Raw genomic sequence first — 27,036 nt, 5'->3', positions numbered from 1 at the left:
ATGCTCAAATAATACATATTAATAACAATAAAAAAAAATCTTATAAATTAGAAAAAATATATAAATAAATAGAAGATTTTTTTTTTTACTTTAACCACTTGTTCCCCTTCATTACCAGGTAATTTTTCAATTTGCTGTACTGTGAAAGTTGAGCTGACGATTATTCTTACATTGTACCCAAATCATTTTATGTTTTTTTTTAGCACAGACAGAGCTTACTTTGGATAGTATTTTTTTTTTCATTTTGTTTTACTATATAAAGTGGAAAAAAAAACATTTTTAGAAAAACCTGATGTATAGCATTTTAAGGACCTCAAAATACTCCCAAATGTGTTTATTTTGAAACACAGCGAGCATCAGTCTGAATGTTGGGGTTACGACTATACAAAGAACAGCTTATATATTCCTGTGGTCAAGAGTTAGTACCATCGTATGGTAGTGGTTAGTGGTGAGTGACATTTTAAATGTTGGTGGCCAGTTTTGTGTGCCTCGTTAAATATAAAAAAGGTCAGTGCTCCATAATATTGGTGGTCAGTGTGCATTCTTTACAATCCATATGTGCCCTGTGCCCCCCTTCTGCTCTGTGGGGATCATTGTGCACTCCTTGCTGCTCAGTGTACACCTCTTTCATTGATGGTCAGTGGGAGGAATGTCCTTTTATGTTTGTTGACATGCTATCTATGGTGCTGAAACCTGAAAAGGTAAATGTTAATTAAAATTGTAAATATTAAATAAAAAGTGTGCCGCCATCCCACCTTGCATGCCAAAAATGCATGCTGGAATCCCCATAGCAAGTGAGCATGCAACATGTCCATACCAGTGCACCTGCCCTTTAGCATTGGGTGGGTGTTTTGGGGGGTTCTCCCAACAAATAAGGGTTTCCCCCCAAAGAAATGATCAACAAATATTGAGTGTGCAACTATGTAGCTAATCCTAATAATTAAGCAGCAGTAGGCTAGCACTAATTAAGTGATTCCCATTTATAGACATGTGACAAAAATATAAATAAAAAATGCTGTATACAGAAAATAAAATAAAAATCACAGAAAAATAAACAACTACAAAAACATCAATCTTCAACGCAATGCAATATGACATTGCAAACACTGTCAGTGTGTGTATGTGTGGGGGGGGGGGGAACTGGGGGGTCATTTTTCATCTACCTGCCCTTCTATAGGGGACAAGTAACTGGTCATCTCCCTCCCTTGCGAACTGGGAACACAAGTAGGAGACACTCAGAACAGGTGGAGGTTGAAACAGGGATATTGTTTCAATGTGAATGTATCCCTTTATCAAATCCATCTCTAGACCTGATAAAAGTGGTGTAGTCACCCTAAACATTTGTCACTGCTTCCAGCTCTACCTGTACTGGGTGTCTTTCTCTTGTGTTCGGTATCCATTTGCTGTACTGTGCTGTTCAAATTATATCACTGTCTTCTAGCTTTAGGCATTACAGTAAAACCTTGGTTTGCGAGTAACTTGGTTTGAGAGTGTTTAGCAAAACAAGCAACATTTTAAAATATTTTTAAGCTGTCCACATAGACCATCCTCCACACCACCATCCACGTCATCCCTTCCACAAAACGCATCAAGCCTTGTGTCAGGTCACCTGAGGCCAGGTGACAGATGCACCCCGCTGGGGTCAGGAGTGCACTGTTGAGCTAGTGGACCCTATGGCTGACTGCTGTGGATGGAGCACTGGGTGGTTCAGGAAAGCAGGTACTCTGGAGTACCAACACAGATCACACTAGGAGCTAGAACATGAGATTTCCCAGGGTGCAGAATCTAAGAGCCAGCGGGTGTTCATCTGGGCCCCTGATGGTGGGGATGGACTTCACTGCAGTCTGGCTCCAGGTCGCAGCCCCCAGGGTCCCACAGTTCATGCTTACGGTAGACTACTGGAGGATAGATAGGAAGCAGCAGACCGGGACAACAAGAATAGTCAGGAGATAAGCCAAAAGGTCAGGGCAACAAGCAGATAGGGATAGTCAAAAACACACCAATGGTCGGGGTATGAAGCAGGCGATGACAATCAAGAACAAGCCAAGGTCGGTAAACAGGATCAGATGCATGGCATACAGCAATGAACACATGGAAGCCAAACACACAATATTGATCAGCGAGGCTGGCTTGCAATAGACAGGTTAATCAAGTGTTCCTAATTAGAGGCTGGGGTAGAGCCATGCTTGAGGAAAGATTACTTAAGCAGCCAGGTGAGAGGCAGCCAGGCTTTTAAGCTGATCACACGGAGAGGTAAGCATACAGGAATATTACTGCAGATCCATGACATCTCACTTTCAAATTGCTCTACTACAGGCTAGTCTTCCTGGTCACGATTTCAGACTGACAGCGGTTAGAGCCGATGGTATGGAAGGCGGTCTATGATGTGCCTCTTTTAATCATCAACCATGTGAGTTGCTAAATGTTGTACCTTCATTAAATGCAACCATATTGCTACACTTAGAGGCGCCTCTCTTCTCTTTTATACTCTGTAGCTCTTTCTGGATTTTGCTTCTAATCCCCTTGTGGAGGCTGCCATTTGTGGATGGACATTTTATGGTTACACAACCTATCACATTGCTATATTTTTTTTATATGGACTATAAACTGAAGGACTTATGAATAAATGGTTGTGGAACGAATCATCTGAGTTTCCATTATTTCTTATGGGGAAATTCACTTTGATATACAAGTGCTTTGGATAACAAGCATGTTTCTGGAACGAATTATGCTCACAATCCAAGGTTTTACTGTATATGTATTGTATAGCTGAGCAGATTTGCACGATACTCTGGGCAGATTTATCTTTGTATATGGTACATGATATTTAAAGGAATATTTAATTTTTATTGTTTAAGCATTATTAATATCACTGCTCCTGAGTAAACTGCTGTTTTTAAAACTTTTTTTTAATACATGTCCCCTGTGGCAGGCCCTGGTTCCCCAAACACTTTTCTTGACAATAAATTGCATATAAGCCTTTAAAATTAGCACTTTTTGATTTTTTCATGTTCATGTCCCATAGACTTTAATGGTGTTCGCATGTTCGTACAATTTTTGTTGCCTGTTCTCAAGTTCTGGTGCGAACCAAACCAGGGGGGTGTTCAGCTGATCCATAGTGCTCACCAGTTCCACCTGTCATTGCTTATCAGTGCCCACCAGTGCTGCCTTTTAGTGCTGTCAATCAGTGCCACCTATCAGTGCTGCCAATCAATGCTCATCAGTGCTTCATCATCAGTGTCACCTGCCAGTGCCCATCAGGGCCACCTATCAGTGCTCATCAGTGCTGCCTATTAGTGCCACCTCTGTGTCCTTCAGTGCTGCCTATCAATGCCCATTAGTGCCTCATCAGTGCCCACAAAGGGCCACCTCATCAGTGCACATCAGCGCAGCCTCATCAGTGCCCTTCAGTGCAGCCTCATCAGTGACCACCATTACCACCTTATCAGGGACCATCAGTGCCCATCAGTGTAGCCTCATCAGCGCATATCAGTGAAGGAGAAAAATTACCTGTTTGTAAAATTGAATAACATCTATGAAAAAAGGAAAGAAAAAAAATACAGTGGTGATTAACTGCAAGCCAACCACCCACCGCAGTTATACTGCAGCAAGGTGGTTCTGCTGCATCAATTGCCATACCAGTACAGTGATTTGTGTATTAGCTTCTGTGGGTGCGATTGACCAGCCAGGGAGCCAATCAGTGGGTCCAGAGGTCCAGGGATCTGTCGAAGTAAACAAGGCAGATCTCCGTTCTGACAGGGGATTACACTGAGAGCTTGTCTTTGTGCTATGCAGGAAGATAGATCTCTGTGTTATCCCAGGCAGCCCATCCCCCCACACAGTTAGTAAACACAGCCAGTGAACACAGTTAACCCCTTGATTGTCTCTGATGTTAACCCCTTCCCTGCCAGTGTCATCAGTGCAATGTTAGTGCATATTATTAGCACTGATCACTGTAATAATGTCACTGGTTCCCATAAAAGTGTCAAATATGTCAGTTAGGTGTCCCATCTGTCCACCGCAATGTCGCAGTCCCACTAAAAATAGCTGATCACTACCATTACTAGTAAAAAAAATCTAATTATAAAAATACCATAAATCTATCCCTCATTTCGTAGCTCCCAATCATTATACGCTTATTGGGGTATGTAGCAGAATACATATTGGCCTAATTTTACCCAATCAATTTTTTGATTGGGTATGTTTTATGGCAGAACATAAAAAAAAATTTTTTTCAAAAATTGATGGACTTTTTTTGCTTATAGCGCAAAAAATAAAAACCACAAAGGTGATCAAATACCACCAAAAGAAATCTCTATTTGTGGGAAAAATAGTTCAATTTGTATAAATTTTATTTGGATACAGTGTTGCACGACCGCGCAATTGTCAGCTAAAGTAACGCAGAGCTGTATCGCAAAAAAATGGCCTGGTCATTAGGAGGTAAAACCTTCTGGGGCTGAAGCGGTTAAATACCGCCAAAAGAAAGCTCTGTGTAAAAAAAAATTATAACAATTTTGTTTGGGTACAGTGTTGCATGACCGTGCAATAACATTTTAACACAATTGTAATACTTTAAAGCTTAAAGGTTCTGTATGTCCTAGGATCTCAAGAAGTGGGTTAGTGATGCTGGAAGAGGACCAGTGTTGGATCACAGTGTGAGAGCTACTTTTAATTTTAGCAGTGGCAGGGTGTTTTTTGTTTTTTTTAAATTAACCTGAACTTTGGCTTTAAGAACAGATTTTCAGATTCTTGTACACTCAAATAAAGTGTTACTAAACCCAGGACTCTGCATTCACTATATCTGGTTTCCCACGGTACACATAACATGGAAATGCAATAGTTAAATGAACCTGGACTTTGGCTTTAAGACCAGATTTTCAGATTCTTGTACACCCAAATAAAGTGTTACTAAACCCAGGACTATGCATTCACTATATCTGGTCTTCCACAGTACACATAACATGGAAATGGAATAGTTCTCATAAATATAAACTGCTAAATACTTTTCCTCACCAGTTAGATCAACCTTTTGACTTCTATCAGTGTGTGGTTAAAGCTTGTAGGAGGAGTTTTCAGTCTACTCTGACTGTCCTATGAGGCTGCAGGACCCCTGACACTCTATCTGGACAGTGCTGATTGGCTCTGTGTTGATCACATGTACCCTCCCAAGAGAAAAAAACTCTCTAGCAATACACATCGAACTGAGCATGTACAGCTTGTCCCCAAGGCTCTGTTCTATCAGGAGATGGTTCGGGGACTGTGGAAGAAGGGGAGAAACAGAGAAGACAGGATCAAGCAGCCTTTTTACACAATGCAGAAGAGTAACCCCTTAGGTATCACAGTGAGTATGACAAGCAAGCTTTACTGCATATACAGACTAATTTTTACTGTTGTGGGTTTATTAGCACTTTAAGTGACTCTCATAATACTTGCTCTCACACTTCTGGAATTTTCCAGACTGATTTTTAGGTCCCCTTTATCACATGCAATTTTCTCTGATATTGTGTGATAGCAATGCACAATTTCTGTTTAAATTATAGGGGGATGCTTTTATCATCATAAATATAGATAAAGCTGCTCTGCTTTAATCAGATAATTACATTTTTAAAGCAGATGAAAGGGGTTGATTTGCTAACTGAAAATAAATTGGACTGAATGCATTTGGTTGCAAAAAAACCAACACCAAAAGATCCACATAATCAATCTACTGTCATTTCCACAGCCATTGATGCATCACTCATCTCATGTATGTAACATCACCTTGAAAGTGACTCTGTCCCTGGACTAAAAATGCAAACAAAAAGGTCTCCTTGTGTGAAATCAAGTAAATATCTTTCTGGCTGTCCAATGATAGTGTGTTCTGTAGTAATGTGGGCGTTAGTAAAAGGAGTTCGGGAACAAGGGAGATCCACACTCCCGGAAGTGTCTGCTTCTGCACAGGCTTCAAAGAATCCCTCTTCATTAGAGCAGCATTCAACTGTGCTTGCAGCAAGAGAGGTACTTGTTTACTTTCTTCTTCTATGCAGGGAAACATTTTGCTCACACTTTTAGTTTAGCCAAAGAGTCATTTTTTAAAAGTCAGTTTCGGTCATAGCCTGCACATATTCTAATGCCACGTACACACAACTGTTTTTTCCGTCAGAATAGACTCTGATGGTCGGACTTGCCTACACATGATCACACCAAAGTGCAATTGTTTAGAACGTGATGACCTACAACGGGACTAGAAAAAGGAAGTTCAATAGCCAGTAACCAATAGCTGCCCTTGCGTCATTTCTGATCCATCGGAATAGCATACAGAAGAACGGTTTTCCCAATAGGAATTTATCCCGTCGGAAAGATATAAAACATGTTCTATTTCTAGGTCTGTCAATATTTTCAAAAGAAAAAGTCAGATGAAGCCCCCACATGAACGGAATATCCAATGGAATAATTCTGTTGGACCCTTTCTGCCGGCATTATATAGTCTTTAATAGGTTTAATGTAAATAGCACATTTTACCATTAGAAGGCACTCAAAAATAGCAGATGATGGGGATAAGCCTAATTCTAAAGGGTCAGTGTTTGCCTATACAGTAAGTTCATCTATCTATACGGATGAATCTGCTATTTATTTTGGCACGCAGGTCCCATTGAAAACAACTTTGTTTATACATTTTTTCACCATGTGCCCAGTGTGACTTGTCCAGAGTTGTGACAGGTTTCCTTTTAAACATATTTATTTGTTCATGTTAACACACACAAACTGTGGCATACATGGTAAAGATACATGGGCTACAATTATTTCACTCAACAGTAACCCCACCTGTTCTTTACCTAAACTTACCAATCTGACTTTTCCTTAATTTTTTTTAAATTCCTCTAAAAACTACCAACCTAGTGCTCTAACCATATGGTCTGACTTATCCATAGCTCGATGGCAACCCTTCTGTGCTTTTTAGCAACATGCACTGGGCTAGGCTGTTTGGCCTATTAACAATACAGGAAGCAAATAGAAGCTACTGCACCCAAGACAAAGTACCAGATCAGCACTGAGAGGTACTGGGCTCATCCCTTATGCTTGGTTGAGGTAGGGGTAAAGTAAATTTGACATCTCATTATGATGAACATGTATAGAGGTCCACATTGACCTAACTGGCCCATGTTTTCCTACTTACCAATTAGACTTATAAATATTCAGTGAAGGTAATTTACTAAAGGTGTACATTTGTAATTTAGTCAGTTAGTCAGTTGAACCTTTGTTAACCTGAACACAGAATCACATCCACAGTATTTTAAGAACATATGCATACACAAGAAGCGAGAGGAAACACTGTACATTAAAGGAATCTCTTGGGGCCCCCATGGCCACCAAAACTAGTGCCCCATTGGAAGATTTCCCCTTCATTACTTCTCTAGGAACAAAACAAAGTTTGGGATTTTCTTTTACTGATTATGGTAAACAGGACACATAGAGAGAATGAATCTTCTTAATGGGACACAGATGGAAAAAAAAATTAGACAGAGGTTCTAATCAGTCTCCAACTAAAAACTAAACTAAAACTAAAAAAAAAATGTTTTGCCTTTAGTTACACTTTAATTCCTGTGGTTTACACAGCACCACCAGTCTGGAAAGATGATTTTTCTCCACTGCAGGCAAACAATACAAGATCCCATTCCTTCTCTACCCTGTCATTAGACCATGAATGCAAACAGAAGAGCTAATTTCTCTAGTACTCTCTTATCACCTCCTATTAGCATGATACTTGTTAGCAAATGAACATTGCAGAATATCCATTTGGCTGTAAAGACTTTTCCCTCTAACAGTTCAAGCTTTGCTGTATGGAAACAATGTGTAACTAGTGATTTAATCACTATAGTCACTGGTGATTGGTCACTAAGAAACGTTTTGTCACTGCTACAGGTCACTATAAGTAGCTTGTTGCCAACATGGACCACTGTACAAATTCAACTAGAAATTGCTGTAAAATCAGCTAGCAGCTAACTAATTAGCAATCAGTTAAGTAGCTAATTAGTTATTAATTCCATAGAAAATAACTATGATTTCCTTAGCAAGAAATCATTAAAAAATATATTAAAATAAGAGAATTATTGTAAATAAATCACTGTTTTTGGTTAGAGTGGGAAAGTGTTACACCCTCTGTCTATTTTTAATATTGTTTACATTGAGAATGTTAAATATATTTCCTTTCACTTTCAAAATCTTGTAACATGAGCAGGAAGTAAAGAGGAATCTCCTCAATGGTAGCACAGACATTTATAAAAACCTAACAGGTTTATTTTTTATCATAACATTTTTTTTTATTATTATTACTTTAGGTTACATGACTTATACTATACCTGACATGTTGTGTTCCATCATTCGGTTATCTTTGCCAAGGCATGCATCCACCTGTGTGCTGTTACATCCAATGTTAAGATCCATCTTGCAGAAAGTGGGGGAACCAGCCTGAGGTCCATGTGGAATATATTTCTTTCTTTTTCTTGGAAGCTTTTGTTTTGCCATAGCAAGGGAGTAGTACATTCCAAAGTTGTTTACAATGACTGGAACAGGCATTGCAATTGTAAGTACTCCAGCCAAAGCACATAGTGCACCTACCAACATCCCTGACCAAGTTTGAGGATACATGTCACCATATCCCAATGTTGTCATAGTAACCACAGCCCACCAGAACCCAATGGGAATATTTTTAAACTGCGTATGTTTGCTTGCTGATGGATCATTTGGGCTGGCACCTATTCTCTCAGCATAATAGATCATTGTGGCAAATATTAAGACTCCTAGAGCCAAAAATATTATGAGAAGCAAAAATTCATTAGTGCTAGCTCGAAGAGTGTGCCCAAGCACTCTCAGTCCTACAAAATGTCTGGTCAGTTTAAAAATTCGAAGGATGCGGACAAATCTCACAACCCTGAGAAACCCTAGTACATCCTTAGCAGCTTTGGAGGAAAGTCCACTGAGTCCCACCTCCAGGTAAAATGGCAAAATTGCCACAAAATCTATTATGTTTAATAGATTTCTGACGAATTCAAGTTTGTGAGGGCAAAAAGTGACACGTACTAAAAATTCAAATGTAAACCATACCACACAAACTCCTTCAACATATGTCAAGGCAGGGTCAGTTTCAATTTCAATTATTGAAACAGTTTCTGTGCCATTATTCACTGTCTCAGTTTTATTGATGATGGAATTAAAAGCTTCATGGGTCTCCAGGCAAAACGTAGTTATAGATACCAAGATGAAGAACAAGGAAGCAAAGGCGATGAACTATAACAAAAAAATAAAGAAAATAAGATTAGTCTTGCCATACCATATTACATCTTTTAAAAGTGTGAATTTACAGATGTGTATATATTGCAGAATATGTTGATTGACATATCTAATTTGAAATGAAAGAATGATATTTACCTATACATAAAACTATACGCATTGGTACATGCAGTACCAAAGGCATATGTGTCGGAGAGCAAGAAAAATATGTTAATTCAGGAAATGTAAATTATGTATGATTAAAATAGTATTTTCCTGCTTTTAAAAATGGAAGGGGAAGCACAACACAGGTATATATCAGCTTATGTCAACAGCTTCAGTCTGCTTTGTTTCACTTCCAATTCTTTTCATTCTAAAATGCCAGGTCTTTTAGTATCCATTTTTAAAATGATATTTATCACTCATGCAGAAACAACAAAAATAGTCATAATACCACCTTTTTAACACAGTTAAAACAACTGACTAATAGGCATGTGCACAGTGAAATTTTTTTGGGGGAATTTCGGTTTCGTTTTTATTTATTTTGTTTGTTAAAAAATGCATTTGTATGAAAATATAAATTAAGCTTGAATCTGACAATTGAAGGCTTATGGTGTCTGTAGGATGTTCTAAGAAGATTTGACGAAGCAGCTAAACTAGCCTCCCCTTACATCAGGGTCCCCAGAGAGCCTCCTCTTACATCATGGTCCCCAGAGAGCCTCCCCTTACATCAGGGTCCTCAGGGAGCCTCACTACTTACATCAGGGTCCACAGAGAGCCTTCCCTTACATTAGGGTCAACAGAGAGCCTCCCTACTTACATCAGAGTCCTCAGAGAGCCCCCCTTACATCAGGGCCCCCAAAGAGCCTCCCTACTTACATCAGGGTCCTCAGAGAGCCTCCCCTTACATCGGGGTTCCTAGAGAGCCTCCTCTTACATCAGGGTCCCCAGAGAGCCTCTCCTTACATCAGGGTCCCCAGAGAGCCTTCCTACTTACATCAGGGTCCCCAGAGAGCTTCCCTTTACATCGGGGTCCCCAGAGAGCCTCCCTTTACATCAGGGTCCCCAGAGAGCCTCGGCTTACATCAGGGTCCCCATAGAGCCTCGCCTTACATCAGGGTCCCCAGAGAGCTTCCCCTTACATTAGGGCCCCAGAGAGCCTCCCTACACACACCAGGTCCCCAGAGAGCCTCCCCTTACATCAGGGTCCCCAGAGGGCCTCTCCTTACATCAGGGTCCCCAGAGAGCCTCCCCCTACATTAGGGTCCCCAGAGAACTTCCCTCACATCAGGGTGCCCAGAGAGCCTCTCCTTACATCAGGGTCCCCAGAGAGCCTTCCTACTTACATCAAGGTCCCCAGAGAGATACCCCTTACATCAGGGTCACTAGAGAGCCTTCCTCTCACACCTTGGTCACCAGAAAGCCTCCCTACTTACATCAGGGTCCCTAGAGAGCCTCCGCTTACATCAGGGACCCAGAGAGCCTCCCTATTACATCAGAGTCCCCAGAGAGCCTCCTTACTTGCATCAGGGTCCCCAGAGAGCTCCCCCTTACATCAGGGTCACTAGAGAGCCTCCCCATGCATCAGGATCACCAGAGAGCCTACCTACTTACACCAGGGTCCACAGAGAACCCCCCCTTACATAAAGGTCCCCAGAGAGTCTCCCCTTAAACCAGGGTCCCCAGAGAGCCTCCTCTTGCATCACAGTCCTCAGAGTGCCTCCCTACTTACATCAGGGTCCCCAGAGAGCTTCCCCTTACATCAGGGTCCCCAGAGAGCTTCCCTTACATCTGGGTCCCCAGAGAGCCTCCTCTTACATCAGGGTCACTAGAGAGCCTCCCCTTACATCAGGGTCACCAGAGAGCACCCCTACTTACATCATGGTCACCAGAGAGCCTTCCCTTACATCAGGGTCCCCAGAGAGCCTCCCCTTACATCAGGGCCCCCAGAGAGCCTCCCCTTACATCAGGGTCCCTAGAGAGCCTCCTCTTACATCAGGGTCCTCAGAGAGCCTCCCTACTTACATCAAGGTCCCCAGAGCTTCCCCTTACATCTGGGTCCCCAGAGAGCCCCCCCTTACATTAGAGTCACTAGAGAGCCCCCCAAAAATCAAGATCACCAGAGAGCTTCCCTACTTACATCAAGGTCCACAGAGAGCCTACCCTTACATCAGAGTCACCAGAGAGCCCCCCTACTTACATCATGGTCTCCAGAGAGCATCCCCTTACATCAGGGCCCCCAGAGAGCCTCCCTACTTACATAAGGGTCCTCAGAGAGCCTCCCCTTACATCAGGGTTCCCAGAGAGCCTCCCCTTACATCAGGGTCCCCGGAGAGCCTTCCTTTACATCAAGGTCCCCAGCGAGCCTTCCTACTTACATCATGGTACCCAGAGAGCTTCCCCTTACATCAGGGTCCCCAGAGAGCTTCCCCTTACATCAGGATCCCCAGAGAGCCTCCCCTTACATCAGGGTCCCCAGGGAGCCTCCCTACTTACATCATGGTCCCCAGAGAGCTTCCCCTTACATCCGGTCCCCAGAGAGCCTCCCCTTACATCAGGGTCCCCAGAGAGCCTCCTCATACATCAGGGTCCACAGAGAGCCTCCCCTTACATCAAGGTCACCAGAAAGCCTCCTTACATACATCATGATCCCCAAAGAGCTTCCCCTTACATCTGGGTCCCCAGAGAGCCTCCTCATACATCAGGGTCCACAGAGAGCCTCCCCTTACATCAGGGTCACCAGAAAGCCTCCCTACTTACATCATGGTCCCCAGAGAGCTTCCCCTTACATCAGGGTCCCCAGAGAGCCTCCTCATACATCAGGGTCCACAGAGAGCCTCCCCTTACATCAGGGCCACCAGAAAGCCTCCCTACTTACATTATGGTCCCCAGAGAGCTTCCCCTTACATCCGATCCCCAGAGAGCCTCCCCTTACATCAGGGTCCCCAGAGAGCCTCTTCTTACATCAGGGTCCCCAGAGAGCCTCCCTTTACACCAGGGTCCCCAGAGAGTCTCCCTACTTACATCAGGATCCACAGAGAGCTTCCCCTCACATCAAGGTCCCCAGAGAGCTTCCCCGTACATCAGGGTCACTAGAGAGCATCCCTACTTACATCAGGGTCCCTAGAGAGCCTCCACTTACATCAGGGCCCCAGAGAGCCTCCCTATGACATCAGAGTCCCCAGAGAGCCTCTCGCTACATCAGGGTCCCCAGAGCCCCCCTCATTACATCAGGACCCCTAGAGAGAAACTTCCTACTTACATCAGGGTCCCCAGAGAGCCTCTCCTTACATGTTGACATGTGGCTGCTCTAAGTCTAATTATTTGGAGTGATTTTTAACCTTTTTACATATTTTCTCGGGTAGGGAGATAATATGCACAGTCAGTATTTTCTTTGTCCTTTGATTACATATTAAGGCAATAAAATCAGCACCTATTGTATTGGCTTTTTACTTCTATTAGAGAGAGACAGAGAGAGAGAGAGATAGAGAGCGAGATAGAGAGAGAGAGAGAGAATCACTTCTGTCCCTCACTCTACTCAGGTGTTGGGGTAATGTAGAGCTGATCCTCTATACAAGTTCCTGGAGAACATAGTACCTTCCCTTTCCCTGCCTGTGAATGAATGTCCTCAGCATCACCTCTCTATTTGATGGGCCTGAGGATGGATCACTTCCCTGCCCCAAAATATGAGTGATTTTAAACCCAGAGTGCAGAGTATCACTTCTATAGAACAGATGTCTAGGGGGAGAGAGAGAGAGAAAGAGAGAGATTTCCAGAAGCACCATAACTCTTCTGCCCCAGCCATGGCCATTCTTCTGTTCTCCTGCTGCCCTCAGGTATAATCCCAGCATGACTCTGGAGGCAACAGACTAGTGGGTGTCACAATGCCAGCAGGATGCAAGGAGAGATCCAGCACCATGGCCGTTCTCTTGCTGCTGCCCTCAGGCATATCACTCCGCAGCCTGCAGGTAACAGTGCAGCGGGTGGCGCCATGCTGGCCAAATCACACAGAAGGTAAAATATGGCTGCACCCGCTAAGGCACTCTGTGCTAGGGACCCCAGATTTGGGGCTATAGCCCCAATAGCCACCCCTAGCGATGCCACTGGTTAAAAGACATGCTTATAGCACTTATAAAAAAGTTTTACATATTTTAATTTATCTGACAATTAAACCCTTAAATAATTTCTGTGATGTATGAGTCTCTGAGAACTTAACTTAAGCCCTCAAGAAGTTTATATGATTTAAATGATTTTTCTTAATACTTCATGGCTATAGATCTGCCTCTCTCTTTAAAACAATTTAAATAATATATCAGCTGCATAGTGATAGCCCGATTTTACTGAGTTAACCTGATCACAATAAATAATATAGTCATTATAACTATGTAAAGTAAACTGAAAACCACTACAGACTTGAATCTTAAATATAGCCCCCATGTTGTCTCTATTGCCCTACAATATGTGACTGTAAGCTATTACTGATCTAAGCCTGACTGTATATATCTACTGTAATGTTAACCATATCAGACCCAGGAAACATTGAAGCATCCCCTCATGAGACACATGAGAAACATTTTGATTGCTGCAAAAGTTGATTGGTTGCTTGCTGTATGAGGTCAGTGTAGAAAAGCTCCAAACTGACCAACATATTCCATGTGTGTATTGCCATAAAGAAGCTAATGCCTTCACTCTAATAATCACCAACAAAAATTACAAAGCTGACTAGTGTTCTGTGAAAACATTTGTTTGCTTTGTTTTTCTATTCGCCGGCTGAATTAATTTGCCCTTCGTAAATCAAGTGATCTGAAACCAGCTTCCAACTTAAATTATTTACTGTAACTGTGTCTAAGTCATGCAGGCTAGACATTTAGCCAGACATTGACTCCCGGATGAAATGGTTCGCATTTGCATGTCAAGGACAAAAAAGCATGTACTTTAAGTAACATATAATTATCGGTCCGAGAAAGCCCAAGAAATTCTACTATACTGAAACTGAAAACCATCAGCATTTATCCATCAGCACTCAGATACATTTGGAACTAGACTTTACATAGGTAAAATAAATTAAAAATGCTTGCTAATCAAAACAACTAAACTGAATGGAAAAGTGACTACCTGGAAAACAGTTTGTTCTCATTACATATAGGTCTGATTTTCTAGGACTTGGCCAACTAATGAACCTACAAATATCCTTAAATCTGAAGTTATCAGTTGTAGCAGAATCTCATTCTGCATTCCCTTTCATATATTTCTTTTTACGAAAGATCAAAGAAATTTAAAACAAATACATCACTGGATTCAGCAATTTTTTTTTTCTATTACATCTTTGAGTTTTACATGTTTAAAAGGTATATCATTTTGAATGTCATGAAGACATTTTTTATTGCTTAGATTGCTTTACATCTCAATATAACAGAGGATGATTTAGAAAAAGGACAAAAGCAAAAGCAAAAAAATGCACATCCTGTTTGAGGGAAAAAAGTTAATCACCAGAAAATATAAACTGGAATGAAATGTGCTGCCATTTGCTTGAATAAAGTATGCCAGGAATGAAGAAAATTGTGAATTGTGTTCTTCTAATTAAGAACATTTTAAAGTAACTTTTTAAGCAATAAATATTGTACCTACCTTTGGTAACCTCCTTCTGAAAATGCCTGTTGCCTTGCTTTCAAACTAACCCTAACTAATAAACATATAAAGACCAAAAATTTTGGGAAAAAAACAAGACTTTTCTTATAATTTGTTATAACATTTTGCAGACAGGTAATTTATTTCCTTCACTGATGTGCGCTGATGAGGCTGCACTGATGGGCACTGATAGGCTGCACTGGCTGTCTTTTGAACATGAGTTCACTGTACTCCAGTGGCCTCCACAGTCACCAGATCTTAATCCAATAGAGCACTTTTGGGATGTGGTGGAACAGGAGATCCGCATCATGGATATGCAGCTGACAAATCTGCAGCAACTGCATGATACTATCATGTCAATATGAACCAAAATCTCTATGGAATGTTTCCAACAGCTTGTTGAATCTTTGAATTCAATTTGTAATTCGTTAGAAAATGTATAAACAAAACTAAATTAAACAAATTTCAATTAAATTCATTACTATTTTATTCAGAGATTCTGATACATCTGAATCCCAGAATAACCCAAAATTCGTCTGAATTTGCATTCAGACCAAAACGAATTGCACATGCCTAGTGTGTATACAAAGGGGTGGGTGGTGGTGACATCTCTGACAAAATAGTCCACATCCCTGCCTGTCCCCATGTATGTAATCCAAATGACAGCTCTGGAGACCTGCTAATGGCAGCAGAAGTGAAGACCGCAGTGGCGTGTCAGCATTTTACCTTTAAATGATTGAGGCTTTGATGAGGATCTAGTATGTATTTAAGGAAATCTCGAGGGTGTATGCGTGGCTCTTGGACATGGCAGATGTATAGAGGCTGAGCTCCGGATCCCGCCTGCTCTCCGGACCCCCGTACCGCTTCAATCCTGTTCCTTTCGCCACGGGGGTAAGCTTAAACACTCCCTACATGACTACAACACTTCATGGATAAAATTGGCCAGCAGAAACACTGTTATAGACTGCTATTGTACCCACGCTACCAGGCCGCGATGGACAAGTACCTTACTAGGCCACAATCCCCGGCCTTGCCTACACCCGTGGATCCGTTCGCTGCTATGGACCCTTCCTTGGGGACCAAGGATACAGATAGCAGCACATCCCTCATTCAAGACCCTCCTGCCATGTCCCCTCAAGCCCCTCAAGTAGTCTGTATTAACTCCCGAGTTGCTGGATGTGAAGCTACAGGCTCTCCTACAGCAGATGACATGCAACTTTGCTGCGGAGGTGGGTAAGCTTTCCCAAGAACTGAGAGGAGAAATTGCTCATATAGGGGAAAGAGCCAATGCATTTGAGACTAAGTTTGATAATCTCGTCCATTATGTCCAGGAATTGGAGGAAGAATCCTCCTCACTGAAACACTCTGTATCCCAGCTTCAGTTACAACAGGAAGACCTGGAAAACAGAGAAAGAGGTCAGAATTTACTCTTCCGCAGTATACCAGAGAATGTTGAAGATAACGCCTTACGACCATATCTGTTGTGTCTTTTCAACACCCTAGCTCAAAACATTGCAGACATAGATTGGAGATTGAACAGGGCACACAGATATCTGGGTCCCAAACAGCCCTCTGGAGCTAGACCTAGAGATGTCATATTTCGCTTTCATTTTTATGATAGCAAGGAGGCTTTGACCCTCGCCACATGCAATAAATAATCTGCTGAATACAAAGGGGCAAATATTCAGATCTATTATGACCTATCTGTAATAACCCTGGCCAAACGCAGAAACCTTCATCCAATCACCTCTCATCTACAAAACCACCGTATCCCTTACTTTTGGGGGTTTCCGTTCCGTTTGATTGTTCCCAAAGAGGATTCACAACATTGTCTACACAACATACATGAGGGAGGAGCATTCGTAAAAAGCCTGGGACTGCCTCCTTTACCAGAAGATTTTTTGCTCCCACCTGCAGTCCTGCCTGGCCATATGGCTCCTACTACACCTACCCGGATCTGGACCCTGGTCCAAAATAAGCAGAAGAGGTCCTTATCTACTCCTCAACGTACTTCCAGACGTCCTCCTTGAAGAAAATAGGATATCCACACATGGCTATCTCTACAGGCAGGCATGCCTTTATCTTAGTGGCGATCACTTATGGTTCTGTTTTTGATCTGGATATTAGATTGAATAGTTCTCCAAATACAGGAGACACTACCCATTCCCATGGGGTACAGTTTTTATATGCTCTTTCTTTTTGCTTTTGTTTTTCATACACAATGTTTAATTTTTTCTCCCACAAATAAGCTACAAGTAACAAAACGAACATACATATGTCTTTTTTTTCTGTTCTATGCTGTTTCCTCCAGATGATATGCAACTACTTGGGAGTGGATGGATCCCTCCTCCCTACATCTCCATCTGATGGGAGTCGCCAGGTGGCCCAGAACTGTCCAAGACCCTGGTCTTGGACTCCTGAGTAGCATTTGCTTCTCAGGCGTAATGACTTTGGTTTTTCTTTTTTTTTCTTTTTGAATCATTACTAGGTCCTCGCATTGATGTTTTTCCTTTATTATTTTTTTCCTAGGGCTGTTTTTGTTAGATATACTTGTACACTGGTATATGGCAATTCACCAGTTAAATGAACTACAGATATCTTGGTTCGCTGTCATAATAAGCAGGCTCATTGTTATATTATGGCGTTAAAAATAGTTTCCCAAAACGTTAAGGGCTTGAATTCCATCCAGAAACGTTGGCTCGGCCTTAAAGACTTTAGGAGATCTGGGGCTGATATTGTGATGGTACAGGTGACTCACTTCGGAGCTGGGGGTTTGGTGAAATTTACATCAAAACATTTTCCTAGCTCTTATATAGCCTCTGACCCTTCTGGCAAGGTTGGAGTAGCTATACTTATTAAAATATCTTGCCCTATTAGGGTTAAGGATAAGTGCATTGACCCCCAAGGGAGATTTTTCACCCTGGTATGTGAATACATGTCATCTGCACTCACTTTGGTAAATATATATGCACCCAATTCTAGACAAAAAGTATTTTTAGATGAACTATTCTGTCAGATACATTAACAACCCTTTATGGTAATAGGGGTGATTTCAATTTGTCCCACAAGAGAGATAGACACACACTCTTTGGTGATACCCCATCACAGAGGGTGATTTCTCAGGCCACCTCCTTTAGAAAACTAATTAGATCACACCGACTGATGCCTGGAGAATTAAACATCCAACAATACACCTTTTACTCCACGGCACACAAAATGTATTCTAGATTAGATAATTTTTTTTATAACAGCGACGCTATTCCCTCATACAGTAGATTCTAATATCTCGCCCATAACGTGGTTGGATCATGCCCCTATTTCACTAGATCTTTACACTCCTTCCCTGAACTAATAATTCAATGGCACTCCTACCCATTGTCCTCAAACTATGACTAAAACTTTTGGGGACTTCTACAAAGAGCTTTACAACTGTCGTACCCCTGAGAAACACTTCAAATTTACACAGGATAAATTTGACCAGTTTGTCAAAGACCTCTCCCTACCTAAACTGACATCTTTGGATCTTGTGAAACTTAACGTCCCTGTCTCTTCTGATGAGCTAACAAAAATTATTAAAGATCTTCCCTTACATAAATCCCCAGGCCCATATGGCCTTACATAACTTTACTATAAGACTTTTTTACCCATTCTAATGCCACATATGTTGAATCTATTTAGTTCCTTATTACAAGGTGATACCCCACACTCTCAATTTACTCACTCTTACTGTACATATCAGTAATACCTAAGCCAGGAAAGTTCCCTTCTATCCCTGACAATTATAGACCCATAGACGTATTAAATTCTGACTATAAAATATTTAACAAAAACTTGTCATCTAGGTTATCCCAACTTATACCCAAACTGGTCAACAGGGACCAAGTGGGCTTTGCGCCATCCAGACATGTTAGGGTTAACACAAGGCATACTATAGATTTGATAGATTTACTGAACAAATTTCCGCGCCCAGCTCTTATACTGAGTTTAGATGCCCAAAAGTCATTTGTACGATCACACATCTGCTCAGGTGCAGATGGCCTCATTTTTATCCCCATGCTTTCCTATGTCAAATGGCACCAGACAGCGGAAGCAATAAGATGTCATGTCATGACATTAGAGGGGTATTAATGAGACAGCGAGAATACAAATTATCCCTTTTCGCTGATGATATTCTTTTAACTTTAAAAAGCCATATTATATCACTTCCTTCCTTGCACAACCTCCTACATACATTCGGGTCCATATCAGGCTATAAAATTAATGCTGCTAAAACTGAAGCTCTTCCTTTACATGTCTCACCTGAGACTTGAGTGCAACTAAAGAGTACTTATCCCTACAAATGGTGCCCCGAATCCCTTACTTACCTAGGTATCAAGCTTACATCCTCATATTCTAGCATATATTCCACAAATTTCCCCCCTTTGTTCCAGGACATATACCAGTGCCTCCACCAATGGGCTACTTATTCTATAAGCATGCTAGGTAGAATAAACGTTTTGAAAATGTCTGTGTTACCACGATTGTTGTACCTCTTTGAAACTTTACCTGTAGCTGTACCTATCAGTCAACTTAAAGCTCTCCATAGAGCTTTTTTGAAATTTATATGGAATAATGGGACACACAGGATTGCTAGCTCAGTAGTTTTTGCTTTAAAAGCTCAGGGTGGTTTGAGAGCACCTGATATCATTAAGTACTACTACACTTCTCACTTAAGGGCTATGATATCCTGGTCATGTCAGATGGCTCCAAACCGGTGGTCAGAGATTGAGATGGGTGCTATATATCCTGTACACCCTTATTCTTTAGTATGGTCTCGCTCCCTAGTTACTGATCCTGTATTAAAGCATATGTGCTTAGCACCGATTATTTACCCAGTTCATATGGTCTAAATGCATGTTGAAATATTCTCTCTCCTCACCATACCCTCCTCCATCTAATATACTATTGTACCTGGCTCTACCAGATAGTTTGTCCTTTAGAAGCTTGTTGCCCTAGATGCAAATACCCTTATTTCAATTACATAACCTGGTACACCCAATTACTTGCAAACTCCACACTTTTGAAACACTACAGAGTAAATTTTCTATTCCTCAAAGCCTGTTTTATTTCTATGTTCAAGTTAGACATTTCTTTCACTTGTTATCTCCGTCTCTCACCCTGGACATACCCACCCCTTTTGAACACTTATGTGTTGAAGGTCCACACCAATTGCATTTAACATCCTCCATATACCACATTTTACATTACTCCACTCAAGTATTAGAAGACATGCATTCATACATGCGTAAATGGAATGCATTACTATCCCAATGCAATTATGGACCAAAGTCTGGTCATCAACTTTTAAATCCTCCAAGTGTGTGGTTCAGAGAGAGATGGCAGTAAAGATCTTAATGTTCTGGTACAGAACACCGGAACGTATACATCATATAAATCCCACACTGTCAGCTAAGTATTGGAGGTGCGGTGTGGAGACAGGCTCACATTGTGATATTTTTGGGCCTGTTCACTTATACAGACATTCTGGTCAGAGGTCATGCAAACGCTTCAAGATTTAACAAGCTTACCACTCCCCTTAGATCCTATCCACTATTTGTTAGGACTCCCTTTTACAGGTGTTTCAAAATCAATTAAACGTCTGATCTTCTATAATCTTTTAGCAGCCAGGAGGTCCAACCCGCTGTGTTGGTTGTCCAATGCCCCTCCTTTCCACTTACAATTTCTACAACTGATAGCTGAGGTCAGAAGGATGGAGTTCCTCACTGCCACAGCTATGGTCCCTCAGTTTAACAAAATTTGGGAGCTATGGGACCAACCGTAACATGGGGATCATTTAAGTTGAATAATCTGATGTCCTCTTTGTATATCCTGTAGAAACCTTCACTATGACTCTTCATTTATGTTTATAAGCCCCATGCTGTGTGTCTAGGCCCTATGTTAATCTTAATCTTTACTGAGGTTTTAATACTACAAGAATGTATTGTTGATGTTCTATGATGTTGTCATGCCATGTGCATGTTTCTTTTTATGCATCCTGTGATGCAATGGTTATGTTTGTACTGTTTTCATATTTCCTTTTTGAACCTAATAAAAATACAATTACAAAAAAAGGAAGTCTCCATTGCAAAACTGAAATATAAAGGAAACTTGCAGAGAAATGTGAATTAACAGCATATTAAAATGGCTTTTTTGCTTTACTACTTTGTTTAGACAGTAGAAAAGCACCATGTCATGGGCAGGTTTAGTTTTTTATATAGTTTTTTATATAGTGCACTTTCAGAGTTGAACTTTCAACATTATTTAAATTCACTTTCAACAGTCATTTTTTATTTTTTATTTTTGTTTGCATTGGTGCATGTCTCCTAGGGCAGTGCCCAGCTCTCCATGCATTTTTTGCCAACCCCAGGCTATTAGCCCTAAAATCGTAGAAAATGTCTTTGATTTCAATTACATTCGGATTCGGCATCTGAACTTTTAATATGTTCAGCTGAACCCTTGTGAACCAAACCCATGTGTGTTCCTACCCAGGCTCATCCCTGTTGGTGACTACTGTCAATGGACTAAAAATTAAATCAAGTGTCCCCATTGGAGAGGAACTCTTCCAATTGAGACAATGAATTCCTTGTCTAACAAGTGTCTAAAAAGGGTGTTTTCTCCACTTTGGAAAATTTCTCCTTGCTTGCTGTTGTGTCTGAAAGTGAAAATAATTTTCTCCAATGAGACATAAATGGCAAAAAAAAAAAAAAACTTGATACGTGGGTTAACTATTGGTTACTCTATCCAAAATAAAAAAAATTATGTTTTGACCTTTGATCTACTTAAAGTGTTTATTTTTGTAAATGGAACCCTAAAAGGATCATAACACAAATGATTTTAAGGTAAATGATAGGAACACAGATAAAGGTTTATCAATTTTTTATACATTAAAGAGACTGAAAACAAATCATTTCTAAGTTTCTACAGTAAAATTATCTATAACTGAAGTTCTTAATATTAGCCATCTAAAATCTTGGTTGAAGTGCATGTAAACAGTCATCTCTGCATTCTGCTTGTGCAGTGGAGCAGTTACCGTAATCGGTGATCTTTTTCTTACCATGTCTCACTTCTAGAGCAGATGCCTCTCTTCTGTGCTGATCTGTGATGTACACAGAATTGCGAGAATGTCTCATGTTCTCTGTAACCTAACATTCATTAGATCAAACATGAAAAACATATAAGCTAAATATAATTTGTTAACAGGCCAAATGAATCATCCTAATCATCATAAATACTATAATATACTATGCCTCTATAGCAAAAGGTGGGCAATTACTTTTCCCAAGTGGCCACATGAGAAGCTGGGACTCTTGTGGAAGGTCGAACCAAATGGCTAAATTAATTTACTCGCTTAATTAAAGCTGCTACTGAAAAGAATATGCTACAATCGCTATGAAAATGTGGGGTATGTCAAATATAGCAGTAAAAAAGTAAAAACACCAGACAGTCATTTTATTTTTAACATAATGTGCTACGTCAATATTCATAAAAAAACAATACTGAGATTTGAATGATTTGCAGTATGTTAAAGGCCAGCAGATAATTACCTTTATACAAGAAACAATAAGTGCTTTTGATGTTTTAAAGTTCTTTTTTCTTGTTCACTGAGAAAAATCCAGTCTTTCTTGGACCTTAACAAGTGCACTGTAGTCTAGCAAAATGTCTGAGGCGGATATGCAAAGGATAGCTTGCAGGTGATCATCAGTGAGAAATGATCTGTATTTGTTGAACTACATCACTAAGAATGTTTGTTCACATATATAGGTAGATGCAAAGAGAACTTACATCTTCTGAGCATGCCTCCTAATGTCATATGTGTTAAGCTCTATTCTTTCAGGCTGGTTTCACACTAGTGCGAATTGGCATGACAGGGAATTGTGACCGGCTCTCTATCTCCAGGGCAGTGGATTGCACAGAGGTCTTGTGCATCTTTGGCTCCTTTTTGGGGCCAAATTCAGGTAAAGATTCTGCCCTGATTTGTCCCTGAAACAGAGAACAGGAACACACCGGTACCTCTGTGCGAGTGTATACAGCTTAGATGTGAACCCAGCCTGAGAGAAGAGTAATACGATGATACTGACTTAAAGGGCTCTGCCAGCAATGTATCAGACTGAAGGTCAATGAGCGTGAGCTGAACATCACTGGGTGTATTATCCACACTGCAGGTAAAGGGAAACAAAATCCTGCTCATTCTCCACTGTTTTGAAGCCTTGAAATCACCTTGAAAACTCACCATGCAGTGATCCTAACATAGATAAGTACCCGCGAAGGTGATCAGCTGATGGTGCGACATCCTTTAGTGTTAGCAAGTGGCTGAGAATGTTGTCCTCTGGCTTTAAAGAAACTGCATTGTTCTCATGAAAGTCTGCATAATTTCATGTACAAAAAGGCCCCTGTATTGCAGTATGGTATTTAGTTCATTAGTGGAGTCACATCAACAACAAATCCAAAATCGGTCATGTAATCTGCATCTGATAGGCCTTGGATGTTCTTCCCTTTCTTCTTACAGAACTCTGAGTTCCAACATTAACATTTTTTCCCAGGCTAAGCCATCTGGCTGCTATGTGGTAGCTTTTGTCACGATATTCATTCTCATGTTCCTCCAAAACACCTGTCTGTGAGTCAATGTTTTTGCTCTGATGAAGTTAACTATTTTAGTTGCACCATAAATAATATGGTTAAAGCAGAACCATAGACAAACCTTTTTTTCCATATGTCAGATTTTTTATTTATTTTTTGCCATGTGTCCAATTGTGGAGAATTCTCTTCACTTCCTGTCCCCAAATGAAGGAAATACCTTGGGGACCCCCAGATCACCAGAACTAGTGTCCCCATTGGAAGATGTCCCCTGTATTGCTTTTTTGGGGACAACCCACAATCTGGGATTTTATTTTACTTTCACTTTCAATGATAATGGTAAACAGGACAAATAGAAAAGTTTAATCTTCTTAACGGAGAACACACTGCAATAAAAACGGACATGCTTTTTAATCCCCCTGCACTCTATCCAAAACTAAAACAAAAGTTTTGCCTTAAGTAATTCTTTAATTTTAAGCACTGATCTACCCAACACCTCCTGTTGTATAATACAATATAAAAATACCAATTTCTGTTCAGGGTTCATTTTAGTCATTTTATTATGCATCCACTGCAAAAGTCAATTTTTCCCCTTCAGAGTTGGACAACAATTTGCTGTAACACCTGTTAGTTTTTTCCCATTTCAGTCCCAGCTTGGCCAAGCATTCATTTACCTCCACAAACAAATCATTCCCTGTTGTCTCCACTTTCACTGACCATATTGCCACCAGCTCAATTGTAATCTTAAAGTCCTTTGTTATACCATACATTGCCTTTCAAAAAGTATTCACACCCCTTGAAATTTTCCACATTTTGTCATGGTAAAACCAAAAAAGTAAATGTATTTTATTGGGATTTTATGTGATAGACCAACACAAAGTAGCACATAATTGTAAAATGGAAGGAAATTGATAAATGGTTTTCAGAATTTTTTATAAATAAATATGTGAAAAGTGTGGAGTGCATTTGTATTCAACCCTCCTGAGTATACTTTGTAGAACCACCATTGGCTTCAAATATAGCTGCAAGTCTTTTGGGGTATGTCTCTCCCAGCTTTGCACATCTATAGTGAAATATTTGCTCAATCTTCTTTGCAAAATAGCTCAAGCTCTGTCAGATTGGATGGAGAGTGTCTGTGAACAGCAATTTTCAAGTCTTGCCACAGATTTTCAATTGGATTTAGATCTTAACTTTGACTGGACCATTCTAAAATATGACTATGCTTTAATCTAAGCCATTCTATTGTAGCTCTGGCGGTATGTTTAGGGTTATTGTCGTGCTGGAACGTAAACCTCGGCTCCAGACTCAAGTCTATTGCAGAATCAAACAGGTTTTCTTCTAAGATTGCCCTGTATTTGGCTCCATCACTCTTCCCATCATCTCGGACCAGCTTCCATGTCCCTGCTGAAGAAAAGCATCCCCAAAACATAGCAAGTTCATAATCAAGTCCTCAAAAAAAAGGTGTTCAGAAACAAATGATGATTTTGTGACAAATCCACCACCGCATCAAGGATTGTGACCACCATAAGAAATGCAAGCTTATCCAAATAGCAAGCTACTAAAGCTTGTGACCTACAACCCGGTTAGGGCCTTTATCCAAAGATGTCTCCGATCCCGGGCTTATATCATAGAAGCAGCACAGATGTCTCAGGGGACCCACACTCTACCAGGTATAAGGTACCTCAACAGACTCTCCTGGGCCAAGAAACTTTGATGGGCAATCATATGAAACCCAGACAAAGAAAGCTCACCATAGCATAATACCGTCTAACGTATTTTTAATAGGAATTTAAAAGGTTGCACTTACAATGTTAAAATGGAAAAACAGCAAATAGCAGCAAGTAGTAGGCCGGCTATGCATGGACGCCCGTCCACTAAGACACAAGTATGCAGTGATGTCAGCACGCCAACTCCTCCCAACACACGTTTCGTCAAAAAAATGACATTGTCTGGGGAACTGGCAACGCGCTGACGTGTCGCGTATTATATAGAGCCAGAATAAAACCAAGCCTTGTTGTGAGTCAAAAAAACAGAACTTCAGGCATAACCCATGGAAAACGTATAAATTCATTATAAATTTCTAATGTAAAGAAAAATATTATAAATATTAAAAATACGTTAATTAAATTGTATTTAGTTGTTCTACTATATAAAGGAGGACAGGGACAGACTCTGGCATTAATAGCATACCCAAACGGAAACCCTCCAGCAGGATACAACTAAATGTCCACACGCCTGAATTAACAGGACGTATGTAGACAAAAGGGCATAGCCTCAGAGTTAAAAGTGTTAAATTGTGTTAAAATCACAATTAAAAATATGTATTGATAGGAGGAAAAATGTACACACAGGAACCTCAAAAGTACAGAGGTAAACCACATGTACTGGAAAACATAAAATTATTTTGGATAATGGATAATAGGTAATTAGACCAAGAATTTGATCTCAATAATGATTAGCAGGTACCACACTGAAGCTCCAGGTCTTTAACCCACATCGAGTTCACATCAAACAAATAGGGGAGAACAAACATAATGCACCATTCAGGAATTATCTATAAACGCATTAATGTCTGTATCTATGTTCAAGCCACAGGGAGCATAACATTTTACTTTATGTATCCAGGCCATTTCTAACCTAGAAATACTCCTGACCAGAGCACTTCCTCTCCAATGTGGGCAATATTTATCAATCTCAAAAAATAGGGTTCTGGAGGGGTCCTTATTATGTACTAAAAGGTAATGCTTAGAAACTGAATGTTTCTGAAAGCCACTTTTAATATCGGTGATATGCTCATTCAATCTGATGGAGAGGGGTAGTTTAGTCCTACCCACATATTGTAGCCCACATGGGCACTAAAGCAGGTAAATGACCCCCTCCGTCGAGCATGTAATGAAAGGTTCAATTTTATATTCTCATTGAGTACTAGAAGAAATAAACCTATTAGTGCGTCTGTGTGTGCACCCATTGATAGAGCACACACGGCGTTGTCTGCATTGATAGAAGCCAGTAAGGTTTTCGAAAAAACCTTTCCTGATGGTTGAAAGGTCAAGGACATTGGGAGCCAGCCTATCTTTTAGTGAAGGGGCACCCTGAAGAGAACCTGTGATCTCTCAGAAGAGCCAACCCCAATACTGGGTCATTGTTCAGCAAGTGCCAATATTTATTTTAATTAGGCTTTTGACTTTTCTATGCTGTACAGAGTAGTTAGTGATAAATGGGACCAGGGATGTATTGTTATCCCGAGTAGCCCTTACTGCAAGTAGATCCTTCCGTTTACGTAAACGTGTGACCCCCTCTGACAAAACAGGGAAAGCCATAGGGAAGTTCCCGTGCGTCAGAGGGGGCAGGGTCACAGGGTTGCCCCACCCTCCGTTATATAAGAAGTGTCAGAAGAACAGAAGCGTCACACGGCAGAAGAATCCCACTGAGGCGGGTTGTGCGGACGGAGTGGACAAGAAGCCAGAGCAAGTTGCGGGACAAGAAGAGCGGAGGAAGAAGAAGATGAAGAAGAAGATGGAGAAGAAGAAGATGGTGGAAAAAAAA

The 27,036-nt window shown here is 40.8% G+C and overlaps 1 protein-coding gene across 7 annotated transcripts in view; it reads right to left on the bottom strand.

The window, feature by feature from the left end:
• The window catches only part of KCNC2 (potassium voltage-gated channel subfamily C member 2), a 343,622-nt gene that overhangs the window by 12,162 nt on the left and 304,424 nt on the right, over positions 1 to 27,036 (bottom strand). For all 7 annotated transcript variants that reach the window (XR_013271151.1, XM_077474273.1, XM_077474275.1 and 4 more), the window contains exon 3: positions 8,340 to 9,267. Coding sequence is in view for 6 of the 7 variants with exons in the window: in XM_077474273.1 (XP_077330399.1) it covers positions 8,340 to 9,267 (928 nt within the window). In the remaining variant the exon portion in view is untranslated. The remainder of the gene's footprint in view (positions 1 to 8,339; positions 9,268 to 27,036) is intronic.

This window comes from Lithobates pipiens, unplaced genomic scaffold (genome assembly GCF_037356315.1).
Source record: "Lithobates pipiens isolate NorthernLeopardFrog02 unplaced genomic scaffold, aLitPip1_a1.2 Scaffold_8, whole genome shotgun sequence".
Classification (NCBI taxonomy): Eukaryota; Metazoa; Chordata; class Amphibia; order Anura; family Ranidae; genus Lithobates; species Lithobates pipiens.
Note: the sequence above shows the minus strand (reverse complement) of the source record. Positions and strands in the feature narration are given on the sequence as shown.